The sequence below is a fragment of the Castor canadensis genome, chromosome X (assembly GCF_047511655.1).
Source record: "Castor canadensis chromosome X, mCasCan1.hap1v2, whole genome shotgun sequence".
In the NCBI taxonomy this organism is placed as follows: Eukaryota; Metazoa; Chordata; class Mammalia; order Rodentia; family Castoridae; genus Castor; species Castor canadensis.
In genome coordinates, this window is record NC_133405.1 from 42,864,944 (window position 1) to 42,892,513 (window position 27,570).

The following is a 27,570-nucleotide window of genomic DNA, read 5'->3' on the forward strand; positions in this document are numbered from 1 at the left end:
AGAAGAGGTAATATGTATTGACTGAACTTATGCTTCAAGCTAGTAGAAGGGTAGAATTAGAATCCAGGTCTCCTAATTCCCAGGACACTATACTTTAAATTGCACCATTTTACACCTACAGGTATATACCACTATTTTCATGTAAGTCCCCTGAAAATTTCTTTTCTTTTGACACTGCAGTATTGTGACATTCCAAGTCAAAATGTTGTATGTTTGAGCAGACAAAAAGGTAGAGAATTAATCAACTTTGCAGGAAACATGACCTTGTACAAAAGTAAAACTCTCTGGTAATAAGAAGGGTGACCTGGTTTTAGAGAACCCGATATGCAAAATAAGAAAGTTACAAAACAGTCACACTGAAGGTGATTGCATTATAAGAGAATACTCAGCAAAACTTCTTGAGTGCATTTAAGTATTTAAGATCATTACTTGGCACAACCCTCTGGGACAGAGAACAAAGTTAAAATGCTAAGAGCCACTGCCAAAGGAAAACCAAAAAGGCAAAATAAGCATCTTTGAAGTAATAATGGAAGTCAGGAAGAAATGAAGTTTCCTTGACAGAAACTCAGTTTACCCTGACAATAACATTGCCCCAGTAACCAGCCTAGTAAATGGCCTTTCTCTGTTACTAAGAAAGCAGTGCCATCAAGCCTCTAGTCACTGAGGCTTAAACTTGAATGTTACCTTGAGGTTCTCCCTGTGTCCTATTCCCTGTACTCTATTCACTATCAAGTCTTACCTTTCCCTCCTTCAGAATAACTCTAAAAATCTCCTCCTTTCCATTCCAAATGAGATTTCGTTCTGCTGTAGTAAAAGTCCCATTCTCTCCTACTCTAGGTCACCATTGGCACAGCCATAGGAGTCACCTTATAACATTGCTTTTTCTTGATCTCTTCATCTTTTATAAGAACCTAGAATAGTTCCACAATGTCTAGATTCTCAACTAAATGTTTAATATCTTCCAACAAGTGGGCCCAGCTTATCTATTCCTATTCCTACATTCTTCCTTCTGTTTTCAAATAATGAACTACCTAAGACAGTGCCAATTTCTATCCTTGACTTCCACCCCCACTCCACATATAGCAGAGCTATTCTCCCAGCTCCCACAGCTGCCTATCAAATGTTCAGTCCAGGTTCTGGCTCTTCCACATACTTTCCTAAGCTCTCCCCAACCAAACAACACCATTAATCTTGATCTTTACAATTCAATTTAGTGCCAGCTAAATTCAAGACACTGATCCCTTCCTTGCTTTTTGGAAATGGAAAAAAATGAATAGGTAAAATTTGGATCCCATTGAATAAAGCTTGTTCTGATGCAAAGAGATTAGCAAATATTCCCATAGCCCTTGATTTATTATTACTTTGAGGAATGCCGGGCTGCCAGTTAAGGGTTCCCCAATCTTTCTTCCTCACAAGATGAAAGTAACATCTATTGGAAAATCTTAATGTACTTCATCCATGGCACATTATCCATTTGCTACAGAAGCAGAGAATCTTACGATATATGAGAGAAGGAACTTTGATTCATCAATCATACCTTGTGCATGAGAAAACTAAGGTTCACTTCTATTTCCTGGGATTTCTCATATTTTCTTTTCCCTTAGAAGCCACTGCTGATAAATTAATAAAACTATTTTAGAGAGAAGTTCAACAGTACGTATTGAGAGCTTTAAAATGCTCCTGGTTTTTGACCCAGTAATTTCACTTCTGGGAAGCTATACTGGGCAAACGACCAAGAATATATTTAAAAATCTTGATGTACAAAACATCTACTGCAGGCTCCTTAACAACAATGGAGAGAAATTGAAGAAAACCTTAAATATCCCCAAACTGAAGACTAATCAACTATATTATGGTATATCTGATCTGAACTAATGAAATATCATGTAGTCATTAACATGATATGTTACCATGTGATAATTTGAAGCATGTTGTTTCAATCTCACCTCAGAGCCACTTCCCCACAAGGGATATTGATGGTGAGAAGGGTAGGAGACACAAGGAGTGTTATTACAGATAATTATGTGTGGGCAATTCCTATAAAATATGAAGTAAAGAAAAGTGGATAGGAAATATATATTATATACACTTTCAAATGCACTAGGAAAAAGACTGGAACTATTTCTTGATTTTAAGTCATATTATTTGAAGATGTTTATTCGATTATATTCATAATTTGCTGATATAGGTAAATTTTTGTATTGGAATAATTTCATAGACATAGAAAAGTTGTGAAAAGCAGTACAAAGAACTCCAATGTACCTTTCACCAATATTTCTTAATTGTTATCCCAAAAATCTTCTTCAAGAATTCCTTTTGCCCCATGAAAGGAGATTTGGCCAATATGCTCCTTGTCAGTTTATTCCAAAGTGAAGAAGCAACAGAAAGGGGACAGACACTCATTTCCTCTGACCTGTGGGATCTAGGATAAAAGCCACCCTGAGAACTAATAACCAGATGCAAGACTTCTAATCAATTACACTGCCTGTTATTTGCTATAATCAGTGTCATTCCTTTCTGGTTTTCCCTTGACTGCTTGAAAGAACATCATGCAGACAAAGTGATAATGAGTGTTGAGTAACAATTTTAAACTCCTCCATGCAGCTGAGTGACTTGAGAGAGACAAATATACATTATTCACTTATGTTTTCACTCTAGTGAAAATGGAAAGTATTGATTTAAATATAGCTACCGAGTGTTTCTACAAAACTCCCCTGGACACCAGAGAGAAGTAGAAGAAAAAGCTTACAAAAATGAAAGCACTACATCATTTTCTTGATCCATTCATCAGTTACAAGGAGTCTAGGTTGCATCTATAGCTTGGCTATTGTGAACAGTGCTGCAATAAACATCAGTTTACAGGTGTCTCTATTGTATGCTGTCTTGTGTTCCTTTGGGTAGATACCCAGGAGCAGTATCACTGGATCATATGGAAGTTCTATTTTTAGCTTTTTGAGGAATCCCATACTGCTTTCTATAATGGTTGTATTAATTTGCATTCCTACCAATAGTGTATAACGGTTCTTATTTCGCCACATCCTAGCCGACATTTGTTGCTTTTGCCCTGGAATATGGGCATGCTAACTGGGATGAGATGAAATTTTAGTACAGTTTTGATTTGTATTTCTTTTATAGACAGGAAAGTTGAACACTTCTTCCTGTATTTAGTGGCCATTTAGTACTTGTTAAATTTTGGTAAGAGTTTTGTGGCATTTTTAGTGAACCTCCTGCTGTGTCTTATTCTATAGCTTGGAGGCAACCATGGGAAGAATGGCTCATATTCCTGTGTAACTTGCCAGAGAGGACAATCAGCTTAGTTTTATAGAAATTGTGATTTGGGACTGATGTTACTACTTTAAAATTCAGAAGTTATCTAAGTAGTGATCTGAAAGGAGCCAAAATGTTCTGAAAACCAATATCCCACAACCATTCTCTGACTATCCCTTCCCTGTGCCTTTGTACATGAACATTTGCACTATAGTCACTCTTTCAACTGGACATCAAAGTAGTTGTTGGAATGTAATTTTTCCCAGAAGAGTCATGGCTTAAAGCCACTCAGCCATTACTACTGGCTTACATCACACTGCCTGGTAAGAATCATTCATTGAAGGTATTAGTAGTCATTCATTCAGATAAATTTATCAAGTTATTGAGTTAAATATATTTGCTTTAGAGTAGTCCTGAAGACATGGACAACTGGACAGATGAACATAGATAATGATGACAGGTTATAAGACTTTCACCATTTAAGCACCAATCCTTCTGACACATAGTACAAACTATGTGCAAATACCAGGTCCCTGAGAAGGCACTAATCTTAGGTAGAGAGCCAGGTTATTCTCCTCACAGACAAAGTTCTGTGCTGGGTATATGGCAGTTGCTTGCAATGCCAAGTATACATGTAAAGGGTAAGGGGAATAATATACCCTCAAGAGATGCCAGAAACTTCATCATTAATTCCTCATGTAGAGTAGAATTAATAGCAAGTGGATGGAAAAGGAATTGATCTCAGAGCCTAAAGTAAGGCCATTGCTGAGACAGTCAACTGGCTCCAGCTATGGTGATTGGAAAAGGGCTAGGAATGGGGCAAGTCATTAAATATCTACATGAGTCTGTATGTCAGCAGTCAATGCAGGAGAACAATTTTTGTATCATTCTCAATGCATAGTGTAGAGGCAGGTGTGGTTACTTAAAACAAATTTCCAAGGCTGGACATATTTGCGGTCTTTCCTTGTCAGATATCTCTTTACTCCCAAGGTCACAATAATTTTCTTTTTTTAAAATATTATTATTAGTTTATAATAGTTGTACAGGGGGGTTCATTGTGACATTTCCATATACGTATATAATGTATCCCAGTTTGGTCCATCCCCTCCATTTTTCTCCCTCTTTCCACTCCCCCTTCTTAAAATGACTTCAACAGGTTTCAATGTTCACATTCATGCAGGTATAGAGAATACATCAACAATATTCACCCTCCTTTACCCTCTTAATTTACCTTCATTGTTTAAGTGTCCATTCATTTTTCAGAATGGTCTTGCCTTGGTATTTCACCATAAATATATTGTGCTTAATTCAGTCTAATGCTCTCTCTATTACTCTTCCTTACCCTTTCCCTCCTACCCCATATTGTTCAGCAGTTTTCAGTGCAGTTCACTGTGTTTTGGTCCCACACAGATGCAATGTATTTCAGTGTTATTCACTGTCTGTCATTCTCTTCTTCTTTCTCTAATCCCCCAGTATCCTCTAACAGTTCCACTATTAGAAACATTTTTATACATATATATATAGAGAGAGAGAGAGATAGATGTATGTATATATATATATATGTGTATATGATAATGCTTATATTTGGATCAATCTTCCACAATAATTTTCTTAATGACAGAATACATGCTAAGATATTACTAGCTGTTAGCTGTATTATTTACTATTCCTTCCAGAGGTACTTTTGGAGATGTAGTGCCTTAAAGCTAAACAGAGACTCTCTAATAGTACAATCTCAGGCAAAATTCTGGAGGTATGTTTCTCTACAGAAGAATTCTATGAAGCCTCACATAACACAGCCCAGTGGAAATGAAACAGACCAGATTAATCCAAATGTAAGAAATGAAAAGTAAAACTGGACTTTGATTTGACTATATATCATCCAATTATACTTACTTCAGATTTCAATTTTTCATGATTTTACTGTTATCTCTCTTTAGTATTTTCACCCATGCCTCTAGCATCTGGCAAATAGTGAGATTTCAATGAATGGCACTGCTTGCTGCAATCATTATTATTACTATTAGAGAAAGTAGTAGTAATAGTACTGCCTCAGTCCCTGGCACAGAGCCTGGGACATGTTAACTATTCAAAACTATAATTATTATTATATCTTTATTGCCCCAGTTCTTGGCATACTGCCTGACACATAATAGGGCACCAATTGAGTTAGTGCTTTTTATTCTCACCTTTCCCTGGAATACGTATTTCTTCCACTTCCCCTACAGCCCTGTTTTACTAGAATGATTATATCTTCTCTGTAGCAATATGCTTAGCTCAGCATCATCAATGACACCATCAGAAAAGACATCCAGCTTTTTATTCTATTATAGCCTCTTAAGTGGCAAATAAGCAAATGTTTAAGACCCCTTTTCAGATGGGAAAATTGAGGTTATGAACTATTACCTTGGAATTTTATCTCACCCCTAATACCTATATCTTATTGTAAGCTGTAAAAAGGTCCCACTGCTCCTCCCAAATATCTCCCAACCAGGCCATGATCAATCTCATATCCTTTGTTTTTGCACTCTGTGGGTCCTGGACCGGCCTCACGCTTGCATATTTAATGCATCCACCAAGGATTAGCTTGAACTATGACCTCCATGCAACCTTCTCTGAGACCTCCAGTCCTTATTGAACCTTTTCTGAAATCACAAAGCATCAAATCAGTACCACCTAATTTAGCAATTGACTGTGCCAGCCCTCCTTAGCTAGATTGTTTTGCTCATTAAGCATCCATTAACTGTATACTTGTTATGTTCCAGACCTGTGTGAGTACTGGGAATGCAAAGTGCCCCTACCTTAGTAGTTAGATCTGTTGAAGAAATGTGATCACAGTACCAGTAGAGTACTGGGAGACTAACTGACTTCCTGTGGGCATTGGGAAAAGACTTTGCAGGGAAAGTGGCCTATGAGCAAGGGGCAGAATCACGGAGAGAGAGAGAGAGTAGGATGAAGCCATGTGAAAAGGAATGGTCATAAAAGGGTAATTCAAAGAACATGGCTGAATATGGCTAGAAAATAGGGTGGGATGGAAAGGGAAAAGGAAATACCATGGAAATTTGATTCATTCATTTTTCAAATAAATATCGTGTCTAAGGTATGCCAAGCACTGGACTATGTATAGGTATTAGAAAAAACAACCAATATAATACTTAAACTTTAATTTTTTAAAATTTTTGGTGGCACTGGGGTTTGACTCAGGGCCTCACACTTGCTAAGCTGGTGCTCTATCACTTGAGCCACTCACTCTGTCACAATACTTGAACTTTAAAAGCTAATTGGAAAGCACAGACAATTGCCCCATAAGTCATAGAAGTATATAAATTCAAATTTTGGTAAGCATTAAGAAGAAAGGAATAGGACAGAGAAGAATGTGAAGAAACTATTTTAGAAAGGGTGGTGAGTGAGGACAGCTCTGGGGAAGTGATATCTTGATGAAGTCTGAAAGATGAAAAGAGCTTGAGAAGAATGTTGTATGCAATAATCTAGGTTTTGAGGTAAGTATAAGCTTGGCTTGTTAGAAGAATCAAACAACCTCCACAAGGCTAAAGTAGTGGCTAGAAGTAGGAGAGGGGCTTAAGAAGAAGTTGCAGAGGTCAGGTGTGGTGTCTCACTTCTGTAATCCCAGCTATCTGGGAGGCAGAGATTGGGAGGATCATGGTTCAAAGCCAGTCTGGCGAAAGTTAGTGAGACCCCATCTCAACCAACAAGCCAGGAGTGGTGGTACACATCTATGATTCCAACTACATGGAAGGTGTAGGTAGGAGGATTATGGTCCAATGCTGGCTCTGGCCAAAAAAGAAGAGGCATTATAAAAAAAAATAAGTAGAATAAGAGCTCAAGGCTGTGGCTCAAATGGTAAAGTGCCTGCCTAGCCAGTACTAGGTCATGAGGTCAATCCCAGTGCCATTGGGGAAAAAAGAAAGAAGAAGAAAAGGAAAAGGTTGGAATGGGAAACATGAGCAAAGACCTTGCAGACCTCATTAAGGAGTGTTGCTCTCATAACAAAAGCAGCAGGAAGCAATGAAAGAGCAGTGAAATGGGATCAGATTTGTGTTTCATTGGTTATATTCTGATCTGAGAGGAAGGTGTCCTTGACATCCAGGAGAGAATGGAGTCAGGATGATCAGTCAATTCTAAGTTTGTGGCAATGGTGCAGGTGAGAGATGGTGATGACAGATCTTTATTCTTTCTACCAGAGTGGTGGGCACACAGGAAGTTCTCAATGTGTCTCTATTGATTAAGTAAACAAATAGAAGCCTGTAAACTGTGTAGTCTCTATTCAGGAGGTCACACTGTCTCGTCTTCCCTCCCCCTTTTTGATGACAACACAGAGGCACGAGGCAGTCTATAATTAGTATTATTAAAGTCATTTGCTTTTTGGTGTCAAATGCTTCCTCTAAGTGCCACTTTCCTTTAGCCACTGCAGAGTTACTTGAAAGTAGTGAAAGACATTATCACTGCTTCTCTAGAGAACCAAACAGCACCCTGCTCTCCTGAGAGTAGGATGCAGAAATTTGTCATTTGGGCCTGTTCAAGGTAAGAGGCAACAGTTATCTTTAAACACTAACTTCCCAGAAGATTACAAGGACATGAATTGCAAATGCCACTTGATATAATATATGCTTCTCCTTCTGCCAAAGCAGGGATATAATTACCTGAGTGAGGTAAATGTTTGTGGAAGTTCCATGTCTTCATTTTCTCTTATATGCAGGAGATGAGAGACAAGGGGCTCTTTATCACATTTCCATTTCCTTTCACTAGCAAAACAGTTCTATAATGAAAAACACTGAAATAGGTCCATCTTAACTCAGCCTCCATAGGGGCTTAGGGGCCTTAGGGATGGGAGGAAAAGAACAAGTCACATAATGGATCTGAGCTTAATTTTCTCCCCTGGAGAGAATCATCATTCCCACCTCACAGGGCTAACACCAGGGGTCAATGAGAATGTGAGTTAATTTGGTCTGTAAATTAAAGGCAAGAGCTCTATCCCATGATTCATTTTATATGAATGAAAGCAAAGACTGTCTTTTTGTCTTGGTCTCCAAGAGAAAATTTAAACACATTATAGGAGCTCAGTAAATAGGCTTTTACTTTACAATCAGTTCTATTAAGTATAATCTGGCTTTAGATCTGGTACAAATAAAACATACTATTCACTTCTCAGAATTAAATCAAAAAGATTCTCAGATCTGTTAGCATCTGGGTGAGGAATGGTGGCAGAAAAAACATGGATGAGCAGAGGTACTTACCTTTTGCAGTTGGCTTTAGCCTACTGGAGTCAGTACCCTTTCCCTAGTGAGCAGCAGAAAGAGACAGAGCTGCAGTTAGCATTACAACATTATTTCAATCTAGGGTGTACATCTGTGACAGTGACAAATGTAATCTTGAAACCTAACACAGACCCACAGATCCAGAGCTCAAAGGAAACTGGCCAAAGATGAGTGCCAACTTTGCACACTGAGCAGAAATATTGCTATGAATATTTTTAGCAGCAGAAAGAAAGGAAGGAAAAAAACTAACTTGTGCTTTGTCTTAGGAGGTTTAACCTGGGCTGGTTACTTTGATAGTATTTATTCTCTTAACTCTCACAGAAGTTTTTCAAGGTAGGAATTACTCTCTAGCACAGGACCTAGTACACAGTAAGCTGTCACTAAATGATACTGCTATGGATTAGCTTAGTAGCAAATGAAGCAGACAGTTTGCATAACTTATCCAAGGCCACAGAGGTGATAAGTGGTAAGAACAATGCTTAAACCCAAGTCTTTCTGATCCAAAAGTCTGGGCTTTTTCTGCTATATCCTTTGGCAAAAGGAAAACAATGGTGTCATTAAAACACTTTGGGATTTTTCCACCCTTTATCAAGTCTGCCCTCTATAACTAGTCACTTGAGACCTTCAGGTAACTAAGAATATCTTTGGTTTTCTGTTTCTCCTCACTTAGCTTTCTAAATTGCTATGAACCATGGCCCAGCTGTACTACAAGAAGGTAAATTACTCACCATACAGAGACCGCATCCCCTTGCAAATCGTGAGGGCTGAGACAGAGCTCTCTGCAGAGGAGAAGGCCTTTCTTAATGCTGTGGAGAAGGGGGACTATGCCACTGTGAAGCAGGCCCTTCAGGAGGCTGAGATCTACTACAATGTCAACATCAACTGCATGGATCCTCTGGGCCGGAGTGCCCTGCTTATTGCCATTGAGAATGAGAACTTGGAGATCATGGAGCTACTGCTGAACCACAGTGTGTATGTGGGTGATGCATTACTCTACGCCATCCGCAAGGAAGTGGTGGGTGCTGTGGAGCTTCTGCTCAGCTACAGGAAGCCCAGTGGAGAGAAGCAGGTAAAAAGAACTCCCTATAGGCTTAGAAACATCGAGGAACATCAGGGCACCAGCGTGCAAAGTCCTGAAACTAGAAAAAGATAGGTAGTCTGCAGTTGAGAATCCCTATCTCAGAAATTACATCAGCATTCCAGGTGGTATCCTAGAGCTTGCCTGCATGGCTCATGCTCAGTTATACCTATTTATCTTTTCTTTTTAAATATTTGTCCATATGCATTCAATACTTAACAACTCAAAGGTATGTTCGTTATTTCCAGAAAAAGTCTATTTTCCCTACTTCCTGTTTCTATCTTCATTTTCTTCCTAGATTCAAAAGTTACATTATGGAAAAAGAGAGTAAACACAGACCAGAGCTTTCTCCTTCCTACTTAGAATCTCTCTTGCAAGGCAAGATGGGAAGCCTTTAAACTTGAGCAACACAGTGCAGACACAGATAGCTATTAAGGCTTCATGTGTTTTCCCAGTGCCTGTTATGTGATGATTGCATGTCACTCTTAGATGTTTTGGATTTTGCCTCTATGATTCCAATTTCTCCCAAGGTGCCAAGGTTTGATACTTTGTAGTCATCTTTGATTCCTCTCTTGACCTTGACTCCATGTCCAATCCCTAAGTCTTGTGGTTTTTTTCCTTCCCAATATCTTTTACATACGTTCCTTCCTCTTTAACCCAACTTCCACCACTAATGGCTCTGTTCTCATCATCTCTCTCATACATGAGTTGTTCAAAATGTCCCTAGATCAGCAGCATCAACCTTAGGTCCCCACCACAGGACTTGTAAATCACAAATTCTGGGGCAGAATACAAGAAACTGTGCTTTAACAAGACCAACAGGGAATTTAGAGGGAAATTTTTTTGTGTAGGGGGACAATACTGGGGTTTGAACTGCTTGCTAAGCAGGGACTCTACCACATGGAGCCATTCCACCAACCCTTTTTGCATTGGTTATTTTGGGGATAGCATCTCTCTTTAACACAGGCCATCCTCCATCATGGAATTCTGATGCATGCTCAAGTTTAAGAACCACTGTCTGTCCCAGATCAACATAAAAATCTTTTAACTGGTCTCCCTTCTAGCCTTTCCCTCCTCTCAAACCATTCTAAACAATGAGGTTGGTTTATTCTTCCTAAAATAGCACAATGATCCTCTCATTTCTATCTATAGTTTCAGTAACTAACATGTCTCCTCATATTAGTCTGTTCTCTATTGTCATAACAAAATTCCCAAGTCCAGGTAATTGTAAAGAAATGTGGTTTATTTTGCTCACAGTTTTGGAACCAGGAAGTCCAAGATCAGATGGCTCTTTCTGTTCAGCCTCTGTTGAGGGCCCCCTTGGTTGCATCACAACATGGTGATGGGGCCAAACTGGAATGTGGAGTGGCTTCACTTTATAAACAATGATAATAAAAACAATATCAAATCTTATGGGATATGGTCAAAGCTGGGTTTAAAGGAAATTTATAGCTTTAATACATGCCCAAATTTTAAAAAATAATGACAATAAGTAATAACTCACAGACTAAGAATTGGAATTGACCAAGTAATAAACAAGACAGTTGGTTGATTAAAAACTCCTTGAGTAAAGACTTAAACCCCCTCCTTCCTGAGAAGCATTTAACCTAGTCCTAAGAAAGTACAAAGTTTGTTATTCACTACTGTTTCACATCATAAGAAGAGTACCTGGGACATAATAGGAACTCAATAAATAATTATTTAATGAAGGATTAATATGCAACCAACACTGTGCTAAGCATCTTAACACAATTTACTTCTTTTAATGTTCCAAGCAAGTTTTAGGTAGACACCATAATTGTCATCCCCTTTTTTCCAATGAGAAACATTGTGTCACAGGATGGTTAGGTCAATTATCCAAAGTCACAGTTAGAAAATGTCAGAGCCAAGATTGAAACCCAGGTTGCCCAATTTCCAAATCCCTCTTAACCACTAGGCCACAATGCTTCTCTGATGATCTGAATAAATCTTTGGATTCCCAGCATAAGAATTCTGAGACAGCTCAAGTGAGTGGAAGATGAACTCTCTGGAAAGAATAGGCCTGAAGGAATTGAATGACTAACAAAGCAGAGAGGTATATGTTTCATACTCAGTCTCATAATCCCCATCAAAACTGATTTGCTCTATGTTGCATGTCCCCAGAGCCCTGCTAAGTGCCCAGTGATTTAATGTGCTAATGTACATAAAGGTTTTTCTCAGTCTCACAGGGTACTGTGATGACCTTGCCCATCTCCAAGATTCTGCAGCTCATTGGCTCTTTCTTTCATTTGACACCAATCACATGCTACTTTGCACTGTTTGCCTCACTTGTAGAAATGCCTAGTCTCTATAACTAGATAATTTCTTAAATGTGAGGTATAAATTCAGTGTCCAGCCGTTTCTATGCTTGCCCGGTCAGTACCTAATTAAGTGCCTAGTAGATAATGGGTGATACAAAAATATTTGCTGAGGGACATGAAGGAATTAAGTATATCTCCCAGAAAAGCACAGGGTTTGCTATCAAACAAAACCTTTAAGACTTTCATATTCAATCACATGTAGCCTCATAACTGTTTTGAAGAAAAAAAGAGCAGAGGGCTGGTCCTAGCTGAGTTTTGAATGTAGGCCAAGCCTTTGATTGATGGGCCCCATTTCTTTCATCTTTCCCCAGTGCTCCAGCAAACACCAAGGCTCTGCCAACCAGAGTGAAAGGCATCAGGTACACTTATACTAAAGTGCAATCTAATGCTTGACCTTTCCTTGGCAAAGGCATAACTTTGCCCATAGGAATGAGCCACTCGTGTTGGAAATTCCGGCATATAGAACCTGGATGAAGCTATTTGTGCCAGGTTGTCTTTGCCAGGACCCTTTGAGACACACTGCCAATGTAAGACCTCTTCTGTCCATACTCCAATATTAATACCAGACATACGAGCTCATGAAGCCATCAACTCCATTCCAAGTCTCTTCAGTAGCTTTCTCCGACATTTCTCTCTTCCCCAACCCCCACCACCAGCCTCTGCTAAATTTGATTTTCTTCCATTGCTCTGACAATCACAGTGATAAGCCATATGTCAGTAACTGTAACAACAGGCTGCCTGTTGGAGCTCTGTCTTTCTGGGAGATAGAAAGAAGATTTGTTTACCTGGGAGCAATCAGGGATGTGAGCAAACACAGGCTTCCTAAAGGACCTTCAGTTCAGCTGGGCAGGCCACTCGCAGGAAGGCACTCCTTCTACACACTGAATCCAAACAATTGTTCTTTTTCACAGGGGCTCTTCTCCATCTCTCTACGAGATTGGGCACTGCTGACCTCTATCAATCTTGGGATAATAAACAAGTGCTCTCCTTGGCATTACTAAGCAAGGACTTTTGCTCCTGGCTGACCCCTTCTGCTTCTTCCTTACCTCATTCTCCTCCTCTTCCCTCTTCTCTAGCCTATCAAAACCAGTCTCAGATGAAGATCAGAGGCCAAGCATAAATGCCTGGCACTGCCTTCAAGTATCAATGCTCATATGTGTGTGTGTGTAGTCCACTTAGGTTCCAGAAGTCTGACTCTTTGGCCCACTCTCTGTCCACCATGGCCTATTTCCTTAAAGGTAGAGTCTGGTAACTTGGAAAATTTCTGATTCCCTAAGATAAACAGTAAAACATGGTCTCATTATTAAAAATTTGTGGACAACAGAAGGTTCAATGCTAGTATATTTCTTATTTATTATGCTTGCTACCTTTAGACCACTGGCTTTGGGAACCACTGGAGGAGAATTATCAGGAGGGAAAGCAAATCCAGCTACAATCCAGAGAGGAGGCTCATATCTGTGTATGCTCAAAATCAGCTCAGAATCAATGATATGCATATGGGAAACTTTTCAAAATGCAGGTTGCTGAGCTTCAGTGGATACCTACAGAATAGGAATCTTGGGGACTGGACCTGAAACCAGCACTGTAACAAGCCCTTATCCACCACTTTCTAGGCAAGAGGCCCTTGTACCTCTCTATTTCCTAGGTCTGTCATAACAAATTATCATAAACTGTGTAGCTTAAAACAAAACAAATGTATTATCACAGTCACACAAGGAAGGAGGCCAGAAGTCTGGAATGAAGGGCTGCTTCCCACTGGAGGGAGACTCTGTTCCTTGCCTCTTTGCAAGCTTCTGGTGGGTTGTCTGTGATCCTGGCATTCCTTGGCTTATAGTTGCATCACTCCAGTCTCTGTCTCTATTTTCACCCAGAGTTCTTTTCTCTATCTTTCTTCTGTGTCTGCATCCAAATCTCCCTCTCCTTTTTTTTCTTAAAAATATTAACCAGTCATCTGATTTAGCACCTACCCTAATTTGTATGATCTTGTCTTTATGTGATTACCTCTACAAAGACCCTTTTTCCAAATAAGATCACACTCACAGTTGGTAGTGGTTAAAACTTCAACAGAGTATTTTTTGGGGGGAGCACACAATTCAACCCACTACACTGTCTATGATAACTACTGGTCTAAGTATGTGGTTTCAGCAGCAGAGTTTTTCATTAAATGAAATCCCACTAAGATGTAAAAAAGACCCAATGAGAACTGCTCCAGTTTTAGTGCAAATTGGAGACCAAGACCCCACTTGGTCACATACACACACAACATACACACACACACACACACACACACACACTCCCATATCTTCTTGGCCACTGAGGAGCAAGCATCTTAAAATCTACCAACCTAGAAGACAGAGAGCAGATTCAAATTTATAGTTCATGGTGCTAACCAGCTTATACCTAATAGAGTGACCTGTTAGTGGATCTGAAAAAGTGCAATAAACTTTTTGTAGCTCAATTTTATCATTTAAAAAATGATGCTAACAATATCTAACTCCTACCTAATCCAGAGGCCTATTATGAGGAAGTAAATTAGATTCAGATAGATTAAAGTCAGCTGAACACTGGTGGCTAGGATTACAGGCAGGCTCATGCCTATAATCCTAGCTACTTGGGAAGCTCATATTGGGTGAATCGTGTTTCAAGACCAGCACTGACCAATAGCTGTGCATGGTGGCATGCACCTGTCATCCCAAGCTGCACAGGAGGGTGAGATCAAGAGAATCGCAGTTCCAGGTCAACTCAGGCAAAAAAGTTCACCATATTCTATCACAATGGAAAAAAGTTGGATGTGGTGGTGCACATCTGTCATCCTAATGATAGCAGGAAGTTTAAAACAGGAGGATCACCATCCAGGCCGGCCTGGGCAAAAACCAAGACACTATGTCCAAAATAACCAGAGCAAAATGGTTAGAGGCATGGCTCAAGCCATACAGCACCTGCCTGGCAAGCACAAAACCCTGAGTTCAAATCCCAGTACCATCAAAAACAGATAGTCTTTGGAAAAGAATTTTTTAATATTAGACAGAGGTCAATGACAATTGTTTTCAACTTTACTCCTTTAATTTGAATGAGGCTGTCAAAATAATTTGTCTGAGGCATGGAGACACCAGCTAGAAAATGGTGCTCATAATAAGGCACTACCAGTACAGTATGAGGGAGGGCTGAAGAGCAAACTAACTCAATTCACAGTTCTCCTTCTGCCTGGTCTCCCTTTTCCTACAAGGGTAGCTGCATGACCTCAAAGTCATCATTCCTTTTTCACTGGTGTCTTAGTGTCTTTGAACAACAGAGAGGTAGAGCTTCTGGCCTTTGCATCAACACCTCATACTAGTAATTTTCTTTCTTGGTCACTTGCATCAATGCAGGAGCTATAAAGAGGCTAAGCCAACCTTCTCCCCATGGCCCACCCCTCTGGGCTCTGCCATAATTACTCATTTGTCTGTGGCAGATGGCTCCAAATTAAAATTGGTCTCACAGATGAGCTAGAGAGATTAAATCTCAACAACACTGAGAAGTGTTTTGTGTTGAGATTATAGAAAATCAGCAAGAGGACACTCCATTTACTCTTAAACCTATCTGGCCCTTGGTCTCAAGATGAGATTGCACATGGTGGATTGCAACACTGAGGCTCTGGACAAAACTGACTTGAGCACATACAGGGGACCTGAAAATCCTACCTACAAATCTCAAACACTCACTATGAGAGCAGAAAACAAAGGAGAAATTGCAAGTCTGCCTGATAGTTTTACAGGCCACCTATACTGGTAGAAAGAACATTGGCTTTGGAGTCAGACACTTATTAGATATGTTTCCTTGGACAAGTTACTTAATCTCTCTAAACCTCAGTTTCTTCATATGTTACTAAGGACAATGATGGAGTCTACTTTATACTGTTATGGTGAGAGTAAAATGAAATAACGCATGTATATGAGCTAGACAAGTCCCTGATAGGTAGTAAGTGCTCAGGAGATGAAAGTGATTGCTACTCCTGTTCTTACTGGTTGAAGTTGTGTTGATGCCACCTGCTGGATAATACTGTTTATTTATTCAAAATGTATTAAACACCCACTAGCCCACAGTGGCTAAGAATTCAGACTGGGTGACTTGGGGAAGGTCATCTACCCTGCTTAAGCATCAGTTTTCTTATCTATATATTGGAGTTAATTCTATTAAGTATCAAAAGTTTAGTTATGATACTTAAATGAGAATTACTTTTGGGCTGGTGATACAGCTGAGTGGTAGTGTGCTTGTCTAAATGAGAGTTACTTTTAACACTTGGCATAATTTGAGACACATAGCCTTCAATATGTGATACTCACATTATTGGCACTGACAATATTACTATTAACTCTGTGTTACCTAATTGCTCAATATTAAAGCAGGGGGTCTTCAGCTCTTTTATAATAGGAATAACAGCATTAATTCTATTATTTACTTGCATTCCCATTCCAAAGTCAAAGTTCTAGACCACAGAAATAGACTGTCAATTTAGTCAAGAAAATAAATCAGGTAGTTTAAATTGAACTTACAGAATGATTGGATATTATCATATTGGCCAAACTGGTGAGCTAAGTTGCCTCCTCTAATGCACTTGTGCTTACTTTCAATAGACATGGTCTATCCCACTCACAGAATGGAACTGTAGAGATTCTAGAGGTCATGAGGTCTGAAGTAACATGTCCAAGGTTACTCCGCTGAGCCTGAACTAACACAAATGCCTCCTGTCTCCCAAGCTACTCTTTATACTTCCTCACATCCATTAGAAGTGAGGAACCATTAGAAATGGTAACATTTACAACAAAGCAAAAAATAAAAGAGCTACAAGTAATGTCTATCTAGAACAACTCATTAATGACATTTTTAGCAGATGATTAATTCTATTCAGTTCTATTCAATTTTTCTAAGTATTTTTGTCTACTAATTATATGCCTCATCATAAAGTTGAAAGATAAAACTAGTGACTTCAAGAAATTTATGTCTTTTGGGGAGAACAGATATGCAAATATTGCCCATCCACACCAGACCACCACTCTTAAGTAAGCAAGGTCACAAAAGACTTAAGATATAGTGATATTTGGCTCCCAGAAAGAAAAATAATTATTTAAACTTTATCTCAAGTTCATAAAGGGAGCTGGCTGCACAATACTTTGCAAGGAAGAAACCATGAACTAACCTCAAAAGCATAGGATTTTTGTTTTTGTTTTTGTTTTAGTCATGGACCCTCCTCCCTTAAGGGCTACCACCAACTCAGGGCTTCCTTCCCCTAGCTTCATGCTCATGGTTGTATATATAACCCTAACCCGCTTACATATGTCCAGTTAGGATATTTCCTATTCTCTCCAGTTCCTATTCTCTCCTATTCCAGTTCAAGTGTGAAACAGTACAAAACTATAAAGCCATTTTTCTATCCCCTCACTGCCAGCTATCCTATCTCAGAACAACAAACATGACCCAGTGCCAATTCTTTTCCATATGTTAACATTAAACATTATGGTAATATAACAATATAATAAAATGTATGCTACATTATCAAAATGTGTGATGTGGGCAATATAGGAGGCCACTCTGAACATTAGTATGCCAAGAGGTTTAAACTTTTAAGATAGAAAGGGTTTATTTCTTTTCAGAAAAGAAATAGGATTTGAGTTGGAAAGGCATGAAGAAGAAGATGGACAGAAGGAAGTAGTGAGTAATGATGTGCAGAGTGAAAATGATAGAAGTTTGTTCACCCTAGGTGCAACAGAGTGAAGGGTTGGTGATGAAAGCAATGCTTAGAGCTCATGTTATAAGATTAGCTTTATGGAGGAAGGTCCTGGATAGCTCACTTATAGGACACTGGGCCAGGCGTGACTTAAGTCTATCACAAATAGTACTTGTTGAGTTCTGGGGTGAATCTGCTCTACTTTTACTCTTTGATCTTGGAGTAAAGGATGATGAAGCTGTGATCAATGATTGAGCAGCTATGTACTTGGTCCTCTGACTGGAATTCAGGGCAGAGAAGGCTGGAGTGGGATGAACAGCAGAAGCCAAACCCAAGGATATCCTGAGGCCTGATTGGGCAAGAACTCCCTTTAGCAAATATTTGTTGAAGCGCTGACCAAATTGGTCTTTGATCCTCTCCTTTTTCATATATCCTTTTCTCCAGGTGATACTCCCTCCTCTCCTCTAACCCTATACATACATGTCCTGTGTATTACCAGCTCATTGAGGTAAAATTTATTTGCAAAACTGCATACATTTAGTGTGGAGAGTTTGATGAGTTTGAACACACACATACCCATCACCTTCAAAAGTTTCTTAATTCCCCTTTGTTTTGTATTGGTCCCTTTTTATCCTATTGGTTCACAGTTCCCTTGGCTTCCATGATACCATGTCTATCTACTTATCCTCCTTCCTCTCTTTCCACTGCCTCTTAGTCCTTTTTTCTTTTCCAGAATCCTTATCTTCTTTCTTCCTGGTATTGATAAGCCCAAATAGTTTGCTACTTCTAGAAGGATAAAGTAACCCCAATCCACAAACTATTCTCTGTTCTAAGAGTTATATCAGCTCTCTGAAGTAGGGAACAGCACGATTATAAGGGGCTTGAATGATAGAAGGCTTCCTGTTTCACCTTGCTCTCAGAGGATTACTATTGCCCGTCCATTAGTGAAGGAGGACTGTAAGCTTGATAAGAAAAAGGCACTGAAAAAACCTTCCAAAGAGAGCCAAATTAGAGAAGGAAAAAAAATGGCACCAATGACAGATCACCTCTGAGACTGCCATCTTCCCCTTCTCCTCCCAGGAAAGTGGGGTGATGACCTATAACAAAGCACTTTTGAAGCTGGATAAAAGAATTTCTAAATCTCCCTGTACTCTTTCAAAATAGCCTATGGCGATTTGCTGTTTACACCTACCATGGATTCCATTATCCATCTCAGAATTGTGGGTAGACTTTGAAGCTAAAAATGACTATCAGAGATGCATCAGTGTACCCCCTTGTCATCAAAAAGACACTACTACCACCAAGCAAACAGTATCTTTCCACATCTCCATGTGTCTTCACAGGGAAGGGTTTCAATCCCCACTTAGAACGGCAGAGTTTAGAACAATTGGGACTTTATCTACATAAGCAAAATGGAGATGTGTCATATTTAGTAAAGCTATTTCTTCATCCACCCTTTAAAATTTTAACTTTCAATATGGAGAATGAAGTAATTTCATTATCAGGTCACTAGTGACTAGGTCACCACCACCCTTCTCCATATTAATTTGTTTATTTTGGAGTTTTTGTTATATAAGTAATACATAGTAACTGTAGGAACTGAAACAATATAAAACTGTGTGAAGGGAAATGTCTCCTATTTCCCACTTTAATACTAACTCTCTTAAAGTCATAGCTATGAACAATTTATGTGGGTCCTCCTAGGTATTTCCCATTCTTATTCAAACTGAATTTTACACACACACACACATACACCACAAACACTCATGGACTGTTTGTGTAGACCCCAAGACCTTCTACAGGGTCTGCCACTGAGCAGAGTGCTTGCTCAGCTCTTGGTCTTGTATTTTTTAACATATGTTTCACAGAGTGTTCCTGTTCTTTTCCCTTAACAATAATTGTGGCTCTCTATCTCTGTGTGGATTTTTATTGATACTGCATTGTTTTTGTGGCAATATTTTATCATACAAATGTGCCATATTTATCTAACTCATCCTTTATTAAAGGGGTGTTTAACTTGTTTCAAGGCTGGTTGGTTGTTCTGTTGTTCTTTTTTAAACAATGGTGTGATGAATTTTTATATGTTTTCAAACACCCGCATGATCATTATATGTAAGATAAATTCCCAGTAATGAGATTATGGAATCACGGTGTATGTGCATTTATTAATTTGGACAAGAGTTGTCAAATTGCTCTCTTGCCAGCCGTATATGAGAGTATCTGTGTCTCACATCTTTGCAATCATAGGATTGAAAATTATCAAAGACTAAAAGTGTTTGTCATTCTGACAGGTTAAAATGCTATCTATTGTTTAATTTTTTTAATAAGTGGGCTCTAACATCTTTTAATATTATAGCAATTTTTATTCTTCTGTGAACAACTCACTTTATTTTCAACTCATTTTTCTACCAGTCTTCATATTTTCTTACTGATCTGTATAAACTCCTTGCTTCTTAAGTTCATTAACAATTTACTCATTTTAAGTTGTTCATCCTGATTTATTTAAGAGCAGTGCTTTACTAGGAATTTTACGCTAAAAAAAGTTTTATAGCAAAGCTAATTGTATTTTAAGTCCTTTAACTTTTCCGCATATAATGTTGCAGGAATCTCAAGCTGAGATGCGGGACACTGAGGGAGTTTAGCAAAAAGCAGGATTTTATTGTGCCAGCACAGACTGAGCGAACTCGTGTCCAAAGGCTGAGCCCCGAGAACAAAGGAGTCTCACCTTATATACCCTTGTAAGCAGGTTACAGAAGCAAAAAGCAAAGCTTAACACATTTATGGTTTCATGTGACTTTATTGGCTATTTCATTCCCCCAGTGCTATGTGACCTTCTTCATGTTTCAATTCTTTAAGTTTTATCTCCTTGCTATGCCATCCCTTCCCCCTGCTACATTATCAGAACACAAACTTGTCTGTTTCTTTTCTGGTCCTCCTTCCTGTTACATTATTCCCCCCTTTGATGCCCCGACCCACCCAGGGTCAAAGAGCATCATCTTGATTTAGGGGTTTGTATTTTTATAGCATCATTACATGGGCGGCTGTTTTTCTCTCTTTAGTGGCCTCTATAATGATCCTGATGGTCCACAATACCAAGGGAACCAAGCAGGGTAACATCAAACATGCTCCCAAGACAAGACCCATCACCCTGCTGTCCATGACAAATGTAGCCTATATGGTTTTCTTTACTCTGGAACTTTTAGTATTGCTTACTACCAACCTCACAAACCTGGGAAGTATATGAGCCAATGTAACACCTGACCAGTTGGTGGGTGCAGGATACAAAGTATGGCTGTGTAGAGGTCCCAACAATGGCTCTCTTATAACATTCAGCACATGGGGGAAACCTTTCAAGGTCCAATCCAAATGGCAAGAGTTTAAGTGTGTAGAGAGCAGGGATGCATCCCATGTTCAGGCTTCTGCTGTGTGTAGACTAGTCAGCTTCCAGAGTAAGGAGAGCAGGGCTGTTGACCTGTTGCAGTGGGGATAGACAAGATAACAACAAAAGGGCCCCTCCCATGGGGTTTTAATGGTTGGACATTTTATTCTTTTACCCAGGCAGTATCCTTTGGGTTTTTTTTAACTGAGTAGAATTACCATGGCAACAATATATGCCCAAGGAAATGTGTTGCTTGAAAAAAGTTAAAACCACCACCACCATCTTTAAGTATCAAAGGACATGTTTAAAGCCAGTAAAAATAGTCACTTTGTCTCTATTTAAGTAGAAGACCCTGTCTAAAAAAATATGAGTTTGTGTCTGGAAGGGCTTTAATGCCAGATAGCCACACATGTATAAGAACCACTTCCTCAATCCTCTCGGCCTTGGTTATTTTTGAGAGGTCTGGCATGAGTGACTCATTTGAACTTTGACAGCATTCCCCACTTTTCTCCAAACTGCTTGTCTCTGAGCAGTCTCTTCTGAAGATCGTTTTCCCATCCAAGTACTAACCAGGCTCGACCCTGCTTAGCTTCTGAGACCAGACAAGATCGGGTGCATTCAGGATAGTTTGGCCTTAGACTGAAGATCTTTTTCAATTAACCACTTTTTCCTTTATCATGAGGATTTGTTTCTTCCTGAACTTTGTTTATTTGTTCAGTTTTGGTCCCACATGGGTGGGGGAGAAGTAACGAGCAGATCAGGTGGGAGTCAATGCCAATTAGACCCTTTTGGCAAAATTTGAGCAACAATGAGGCTTAGAAGGAGTGGCTCTTAGGCAGTGGGCGTCTAGACAAGAACAATGCAAAACAAAATCCAACAAAAGCAGACATCTGAAAAGCTAATCTGGTTGATACATAAGTACTTATTAGAGTCATTTTTAATGGACTTGATTTTAAATGCCCCAGAAGGATCAGAACTGTAATGACAAAAACTTAAAAGAGCCATGGTTAAAATTCTGATGGACAATTTAGCAACTAACAGAACAGTCTATCAGTATCATAATTTATTGTTTACTGTGTTTATCTAAATTTTGTATTTTAGAAGGCTTGATATAATTGAAAAACATAAATACATTTAGTATACAGGAACCAGCAACAACATCACAGCTCTATAGAGGTTATATATACATACTAGTTTAGTTGTTGTTCTTGAAGTAAAACCTTAGATTTTCTCATAAGTTGTTGGAGAAACAGTGTCAGTGACCCCAAATAGCCCAGTCACAGACACATATAGGGTACCGACTACATTAGAATCATTCAAGGCAACAGTTGTTTAACTATGAGGTCATCTAGAAAATTTTACATAAACCAACTCTTAAATGAACTTTTATTTAGTTATGACTCAGTTACCTTAGTACTCAAAATCCTGACAAAAATCACCGGAGAACACAGGTCAATATTTATGGGGACTAAGTGTGGAGATAGGAAAACTAATGGCCAAGAATCATGGCTCAGATGTTGATAGGGGATCATATCCCAGATTGTTGACATTAACAGATGACATGCAGCAGGATCCCACCAACCTGTAGTCAATGGAGCCCCCCTAAAATAACAGGCCCAATCTGGATATCCCAGGCCAAAAATTCCCTCTGTCTGACATGTGGAAGGAGTAGGACAACATCTCCACTCTGTTGACTCTCATGAAAACTGTAGGTCTTGACCTCCAGTATAGTGTTTCTTTTTGAGTTTTTTTCTTTACCCTATGTAGAGCATGCACTTTGGCTTTTTTTTTTTAACTTTGCTTTACAGAAGTAAATCTGTCTCAACCCTCATATCAGTGCAGCAGCACTCCCTGTGTTCATCTACCTCTTGCCTCTCTGTGTTTTAATAAACTCTTGTTGTCTTGATAAATTTGTGGATTAACCTGTAACACAAAAAATTCCTGACAGCTATCTTGATAAAACAAAAACCATTTTTGCAAGACAGTTTTTGTAAATATTATCAAGAATAATATAATATTTTAAAGATAGCTTGGTTGTTATGAGCTTAGAGAATTAAGTTTTAGTTTAACATAAGTACATTAAATTTTGACCTTACAAAACCTTTAATATAACTGGATTTTAGTCAACTTAATCACTTATATAAACATTTATAAGCTCCATCTTTTATGACAACTTACTCTGTACCTTTATGACAACTTATTTTGTATCCTCTCAGGGAGCTTCTTTTTATCCTTTTATTAAAAGTATTTTTTAAACATTTTATTTTATTTATTTATTTTTTATTTTTTATTATGTGCGTACATTGTTTGGGTCATTTCTGCACCCTGTCCCCCTCCCCCACTCTTCCTCCCCTCCCTTCCTCAGTTTCAGGCAGGTCCTGTTCTGCCCTTGTGACTGATTTTGTTGAAGAAAAGACATAGGCATAATAAGAAAGACAAAGCGTTTTTGTTAGTTGAGTTAAGGATAGCTATACAGAGAGATTCCTACTATTGCTCTCATGTACCCATGTGTTACATCCCATATTGATGCAACTCTAACTGATCTTTACATTGGTTCCTGATCCTTAATACCTTACATATATTTTTGTTACTTGTTGAAAATAATTCATAAACCCTTTTAACTTACAGCCTTTTATTTGTATGAAAAAATCCAGAATGAAAGCAACTTTAAAATTATTTTTGTATAAAAACAATTTATAGAAAGCCCATTTGTTGATAGATCCATGTATTATAAGACAATTAAATCCCAGATTTTATTTACAACAGAATGAAACTGGCTAAGGTCATTTTTTTAACTACCCAAATTTTAAGATTCCTGCTGCAGGCTGTGGCCCCCCTTTTCTATTTATTTTTTTTTTAATTTCTCCTCTGGTCTGAGCCAGAGTGTTAAACCCTGAATGCCTGTATCCTAGTGAGATCTGATTGAAAACAGTTTGAAAACTGGTTTTCTTAAAAGTAGTAGTAGAACATTGACTCTCTAGTAAGAACCATCCTCAAGATGTTTACATATTCATATGTAAAAAGCTTAAGCAGCTTATAACAGAGATCTTTAAAATAAACACCCTGGTTTTTTATTACCTTTAATATCACATTAACCTTATAACAGCAGTTTAAGAACCATTTTGAAGCTGCTTACACATACACACATACACACACACAAGTTTTATAAATTAAGTGTGCCAGAAACAAAAATGTCAACTTAAGTATGCATAAAATAAGCTGGAATTCCAGGAGCAAATTAAATTTTGCCCACTGTTGTAAACAAATTGACACACACAAAATTAGAGCACACTCTCAGAAAAATCTTTTTAAACCACAGCCAGAGGACTATCCGGTAGAATGGTGGATGATGCATCTGTTCTCTTGTGAGTCTCCCTCTTTGGAACTGAATTTTTGTTACCCATCCCTTAACCTCAGTTGTGGCTATTTTCAGGGAAGAGCTCAACCCCTACCCCCAAGTACTGAAGGTTTCTTGCATTTTACCCAAAGTGCTTTCTTTTTACTTGCATTTTTTCTCATCCTGATCTATCTTGCTAGTGAAAAAACCCAGTAGGCGCTCAACCTCCCTAATTCCTGGAGGTGTCTCACACACTTTCACCCCACTCCCTAATCCTGAGAGACCCAGTTTCACCCTAGACATGGTTACTTGGGGGTCTTTTGGAGGTGATCAATCTCCCATTCTGCCTCCTAAAGGCAGTCTTATTATTCAATTCCAGGTCCTTAACAGTCTGTCAAGTGGTGCTCTCCTCCCCTCACCGGTTCTTGCACCTTACTGGGTTCTGTTTTGCATCCAAGGCTTTCACCCTGTCTAGCCAGAAGGATGAGTCCCTCCTCTGGGTCAAACTGTCCATTGGCACCTGGTGGGATCACTTCTCCCGGCTATCTGGGTGATGCACCCCAGCAACATGGGAGGTGACATATCACTGTCTCCACAATCCTGGATGAGAACCCAAGAAATGTTGCAGGAATCTCAAGCTGAGATGTGGGACACTGAGTCAGTTTAGCAAGAAGCAATGTTTTTTTGTGCCAGCACAGACTCAGCAGACTCATGTCCAAATGCTGAGCTTCAAGAACAAAGGGGTCTCACCTTATAGATCTTTGCAAGCAGGTTGCAAAATCAAAAAATAAAGCTTAACCAATGTATGGTTGCATGTGACTTTATTGGCTATTTCATTCCCCCAGTGCTATGTGACCTTCTTCGTGTTTCAATTCTTTAAGTTTTATCTCGCTGCTGTGCTATCCCTTCCCCCTGCTACATTATCAGAACACAAACTTGTCTGTTTTTTTTCTGGTCCTCCTCCCTGCTACAATAAGACTGTCTTAAATGATACTTACAATATCTTAGTATCTCTCTGGTAAAAAAAGAGAATTCATGTATAATAGTTTGCTTAATCATCTTGAATGGCTCTTGTTATAGCAATAATTTGTTGGGTTGGAGGCATAGGAGAACAGGGGTAGACAGATACATACCTCAATTACAAGTAAAGTAGGAAGGAGAGAGAAACAAGAAGAGGTATTGGTCTTTAGTATTCACTTCTATAAATGAGTTCTAACACCAGGGCAATGGAAGAGATGCATTTCATGTACTCTTTTTCCTGACTTCTTTGGCAATAGGCTCACTAGTTGAGAAAAGAAAAGATGCCAAATTAGATGAAAAAGTATTTTACTTGAATTCCTGAATAGTGAGGAAACATATAAGAGTGAGAAAATGCATGACATGACAAGTATCTACAATTTCTAGTCTGAACTCCCCAAATTGTTCACACTAATCACACAAACTTGATAATTTCCAAATTCCTATTTTATCTGATGTTATGCCAGCATAATTTTCAAGATTAAGAAGGTGTTCAGGATACTAATTCAACACATCAATACCAGTGTCAAAATGGATGATCATGTAGCTCTCTTTGATAATGAACCAGAAAGATTCTGATAATGTGGAAATTTATACTGTCTTCTCTTCCAACAGCCATTAAAATGTCATTGACCCCAGAATAGAACAGGCATAACAAACTCAAAGAGCTGTAACCCTTGCTAGACAGATGCTATCAATAACCTCAATTGTCTATTACTCAGGTTATTTTTTCCTACTTTGATTTGAGAAGAGGCAGTAAATTAGGAAATTCACCAAGCTTCTGCATGTTTGAGGTGTATGAATGGCAATTATAGACTCACAATGTCTGGAAATGGATGAAAGAATATAGCAAACTATGAGATGTCCATAACAAGAGGCTTTGGACCACAAAGCATTCCAGATAACTCTAGAACTTGCTCACTTCTCACCACCCCTACCACTTAGCCATAGTCAAAACCACCATTAATTTAGATTTAGACAATTACAGTAGCCTCCTCACTGATGTCCCTGTTTTCACTGTTGACCCCAAATAATGTGTCTTTCCCCAGAATCTTGAATCATCCCTTAAAAACATAAGTGAGACTACTGTGTCATTCTGCTCAAAGCCCTCCAAAGGTCCCTCCAATACCTATAAAGTTCTATGCAATCTGGCCTCTGTTATCCTCTGCTCTCATCTCCTATCACTCCCTTGCTCAATCTTCTCCATCCATTCTCACCTCTTACAGGAATTGTCTAGCCACAGTGACTTTGTCTGAAATGATCTTCATTCAGGTAGCTGTATGGCTAGCTCTTCCCTTTAGATGTCTACTCTAAGGCTACCTTACCAGATAGGCTTTGCTTGACTGCCTAATTTAAAAATAGCACCTCCATTGCCCTCTATCCCATTATGTGCTTCATTTCTGGATTCTTTATGGCATTATCATCACTTGACATGCATAAGTGTGTTGTCTTTGTCACTTCTATAGAGAATTTTCCTCACTTTTGCATGCTCAATGCCTAGAACAGTTTTCAGAACATGGCAGGAATCCAAAAAGTAATCTTTGAATGAAGGACTATGTAAAATTAATAGAATGCCAAACCTAGAGAGATTGTTTAGTCTGTCTCCTCCCCATTTTATTAATGTGAAAAGTGACAGAAGAACATGGTATATTTAGGCTTAACAGGGTGATTTTATAATGCAGACAAGATGCATAATTTTGGACTTTTGATTGAGTATTTTACTTTCACTACATTAAAAATTAAGTTCTGCCTCTAAAGCCACTCAGAATGAATTCTATGACACCCTTGTAGTCATCCATGGTAGAGTCCCACACTATGAATTGTCTTCCTTGCATGGAACCTAAGTCTTTTATCTTATAGGCTAAACAATCTCCTTTATTTCAGCTCTTAGTAGAAAGACATTCTAAAGATATACATATCTTTGATCATCTCACTATTTGCTATTTCAGAGAGCTAATAATTTCTCTAACTAAAACTCAAGGCAAGATTTCTGATCTCCATAATACTCTAAAAGACACCAACCACATGAAGCAATTTTGTCACATGGCAAGAATCTAGGGACACATGGTTAGAAGGCTATGTAAGGGTCTGTGTTAGTGCAGTCTGGGCAGTAGAGCATTAAAATATATACTCTGAAAACAAAACATATTTGTATCTAGAAACCAAATCCATT

General features: G+C 38.8%; 1 protein-coding gene across 1 annotated transcript in view; it reads left to right on the top strand.

Moving 5' to 3' along the window:
* Trpc5 (transient receptor potential cation channel subfamily C member 5) overlaps positions 1 to 27,570 on the top strand; it is a 271,334-nt gene that overhangs the window by 110,141 nt on the left and 133,623 nt on the right. The window contains exon 2 of the mRNA XM_074063343.1: positions 9,214 to 9,612. Within this exon, the coding sequence (XP_073919444.1) occupies positions 9,235 to 9,612 (378 nt within the window). The 5' untranslated portion in view covers positions 9,214 to 9,234. The remainder of the gene's footprint in view (positions 1 to 9,213; positions 9,613 to 27,570) is intronic.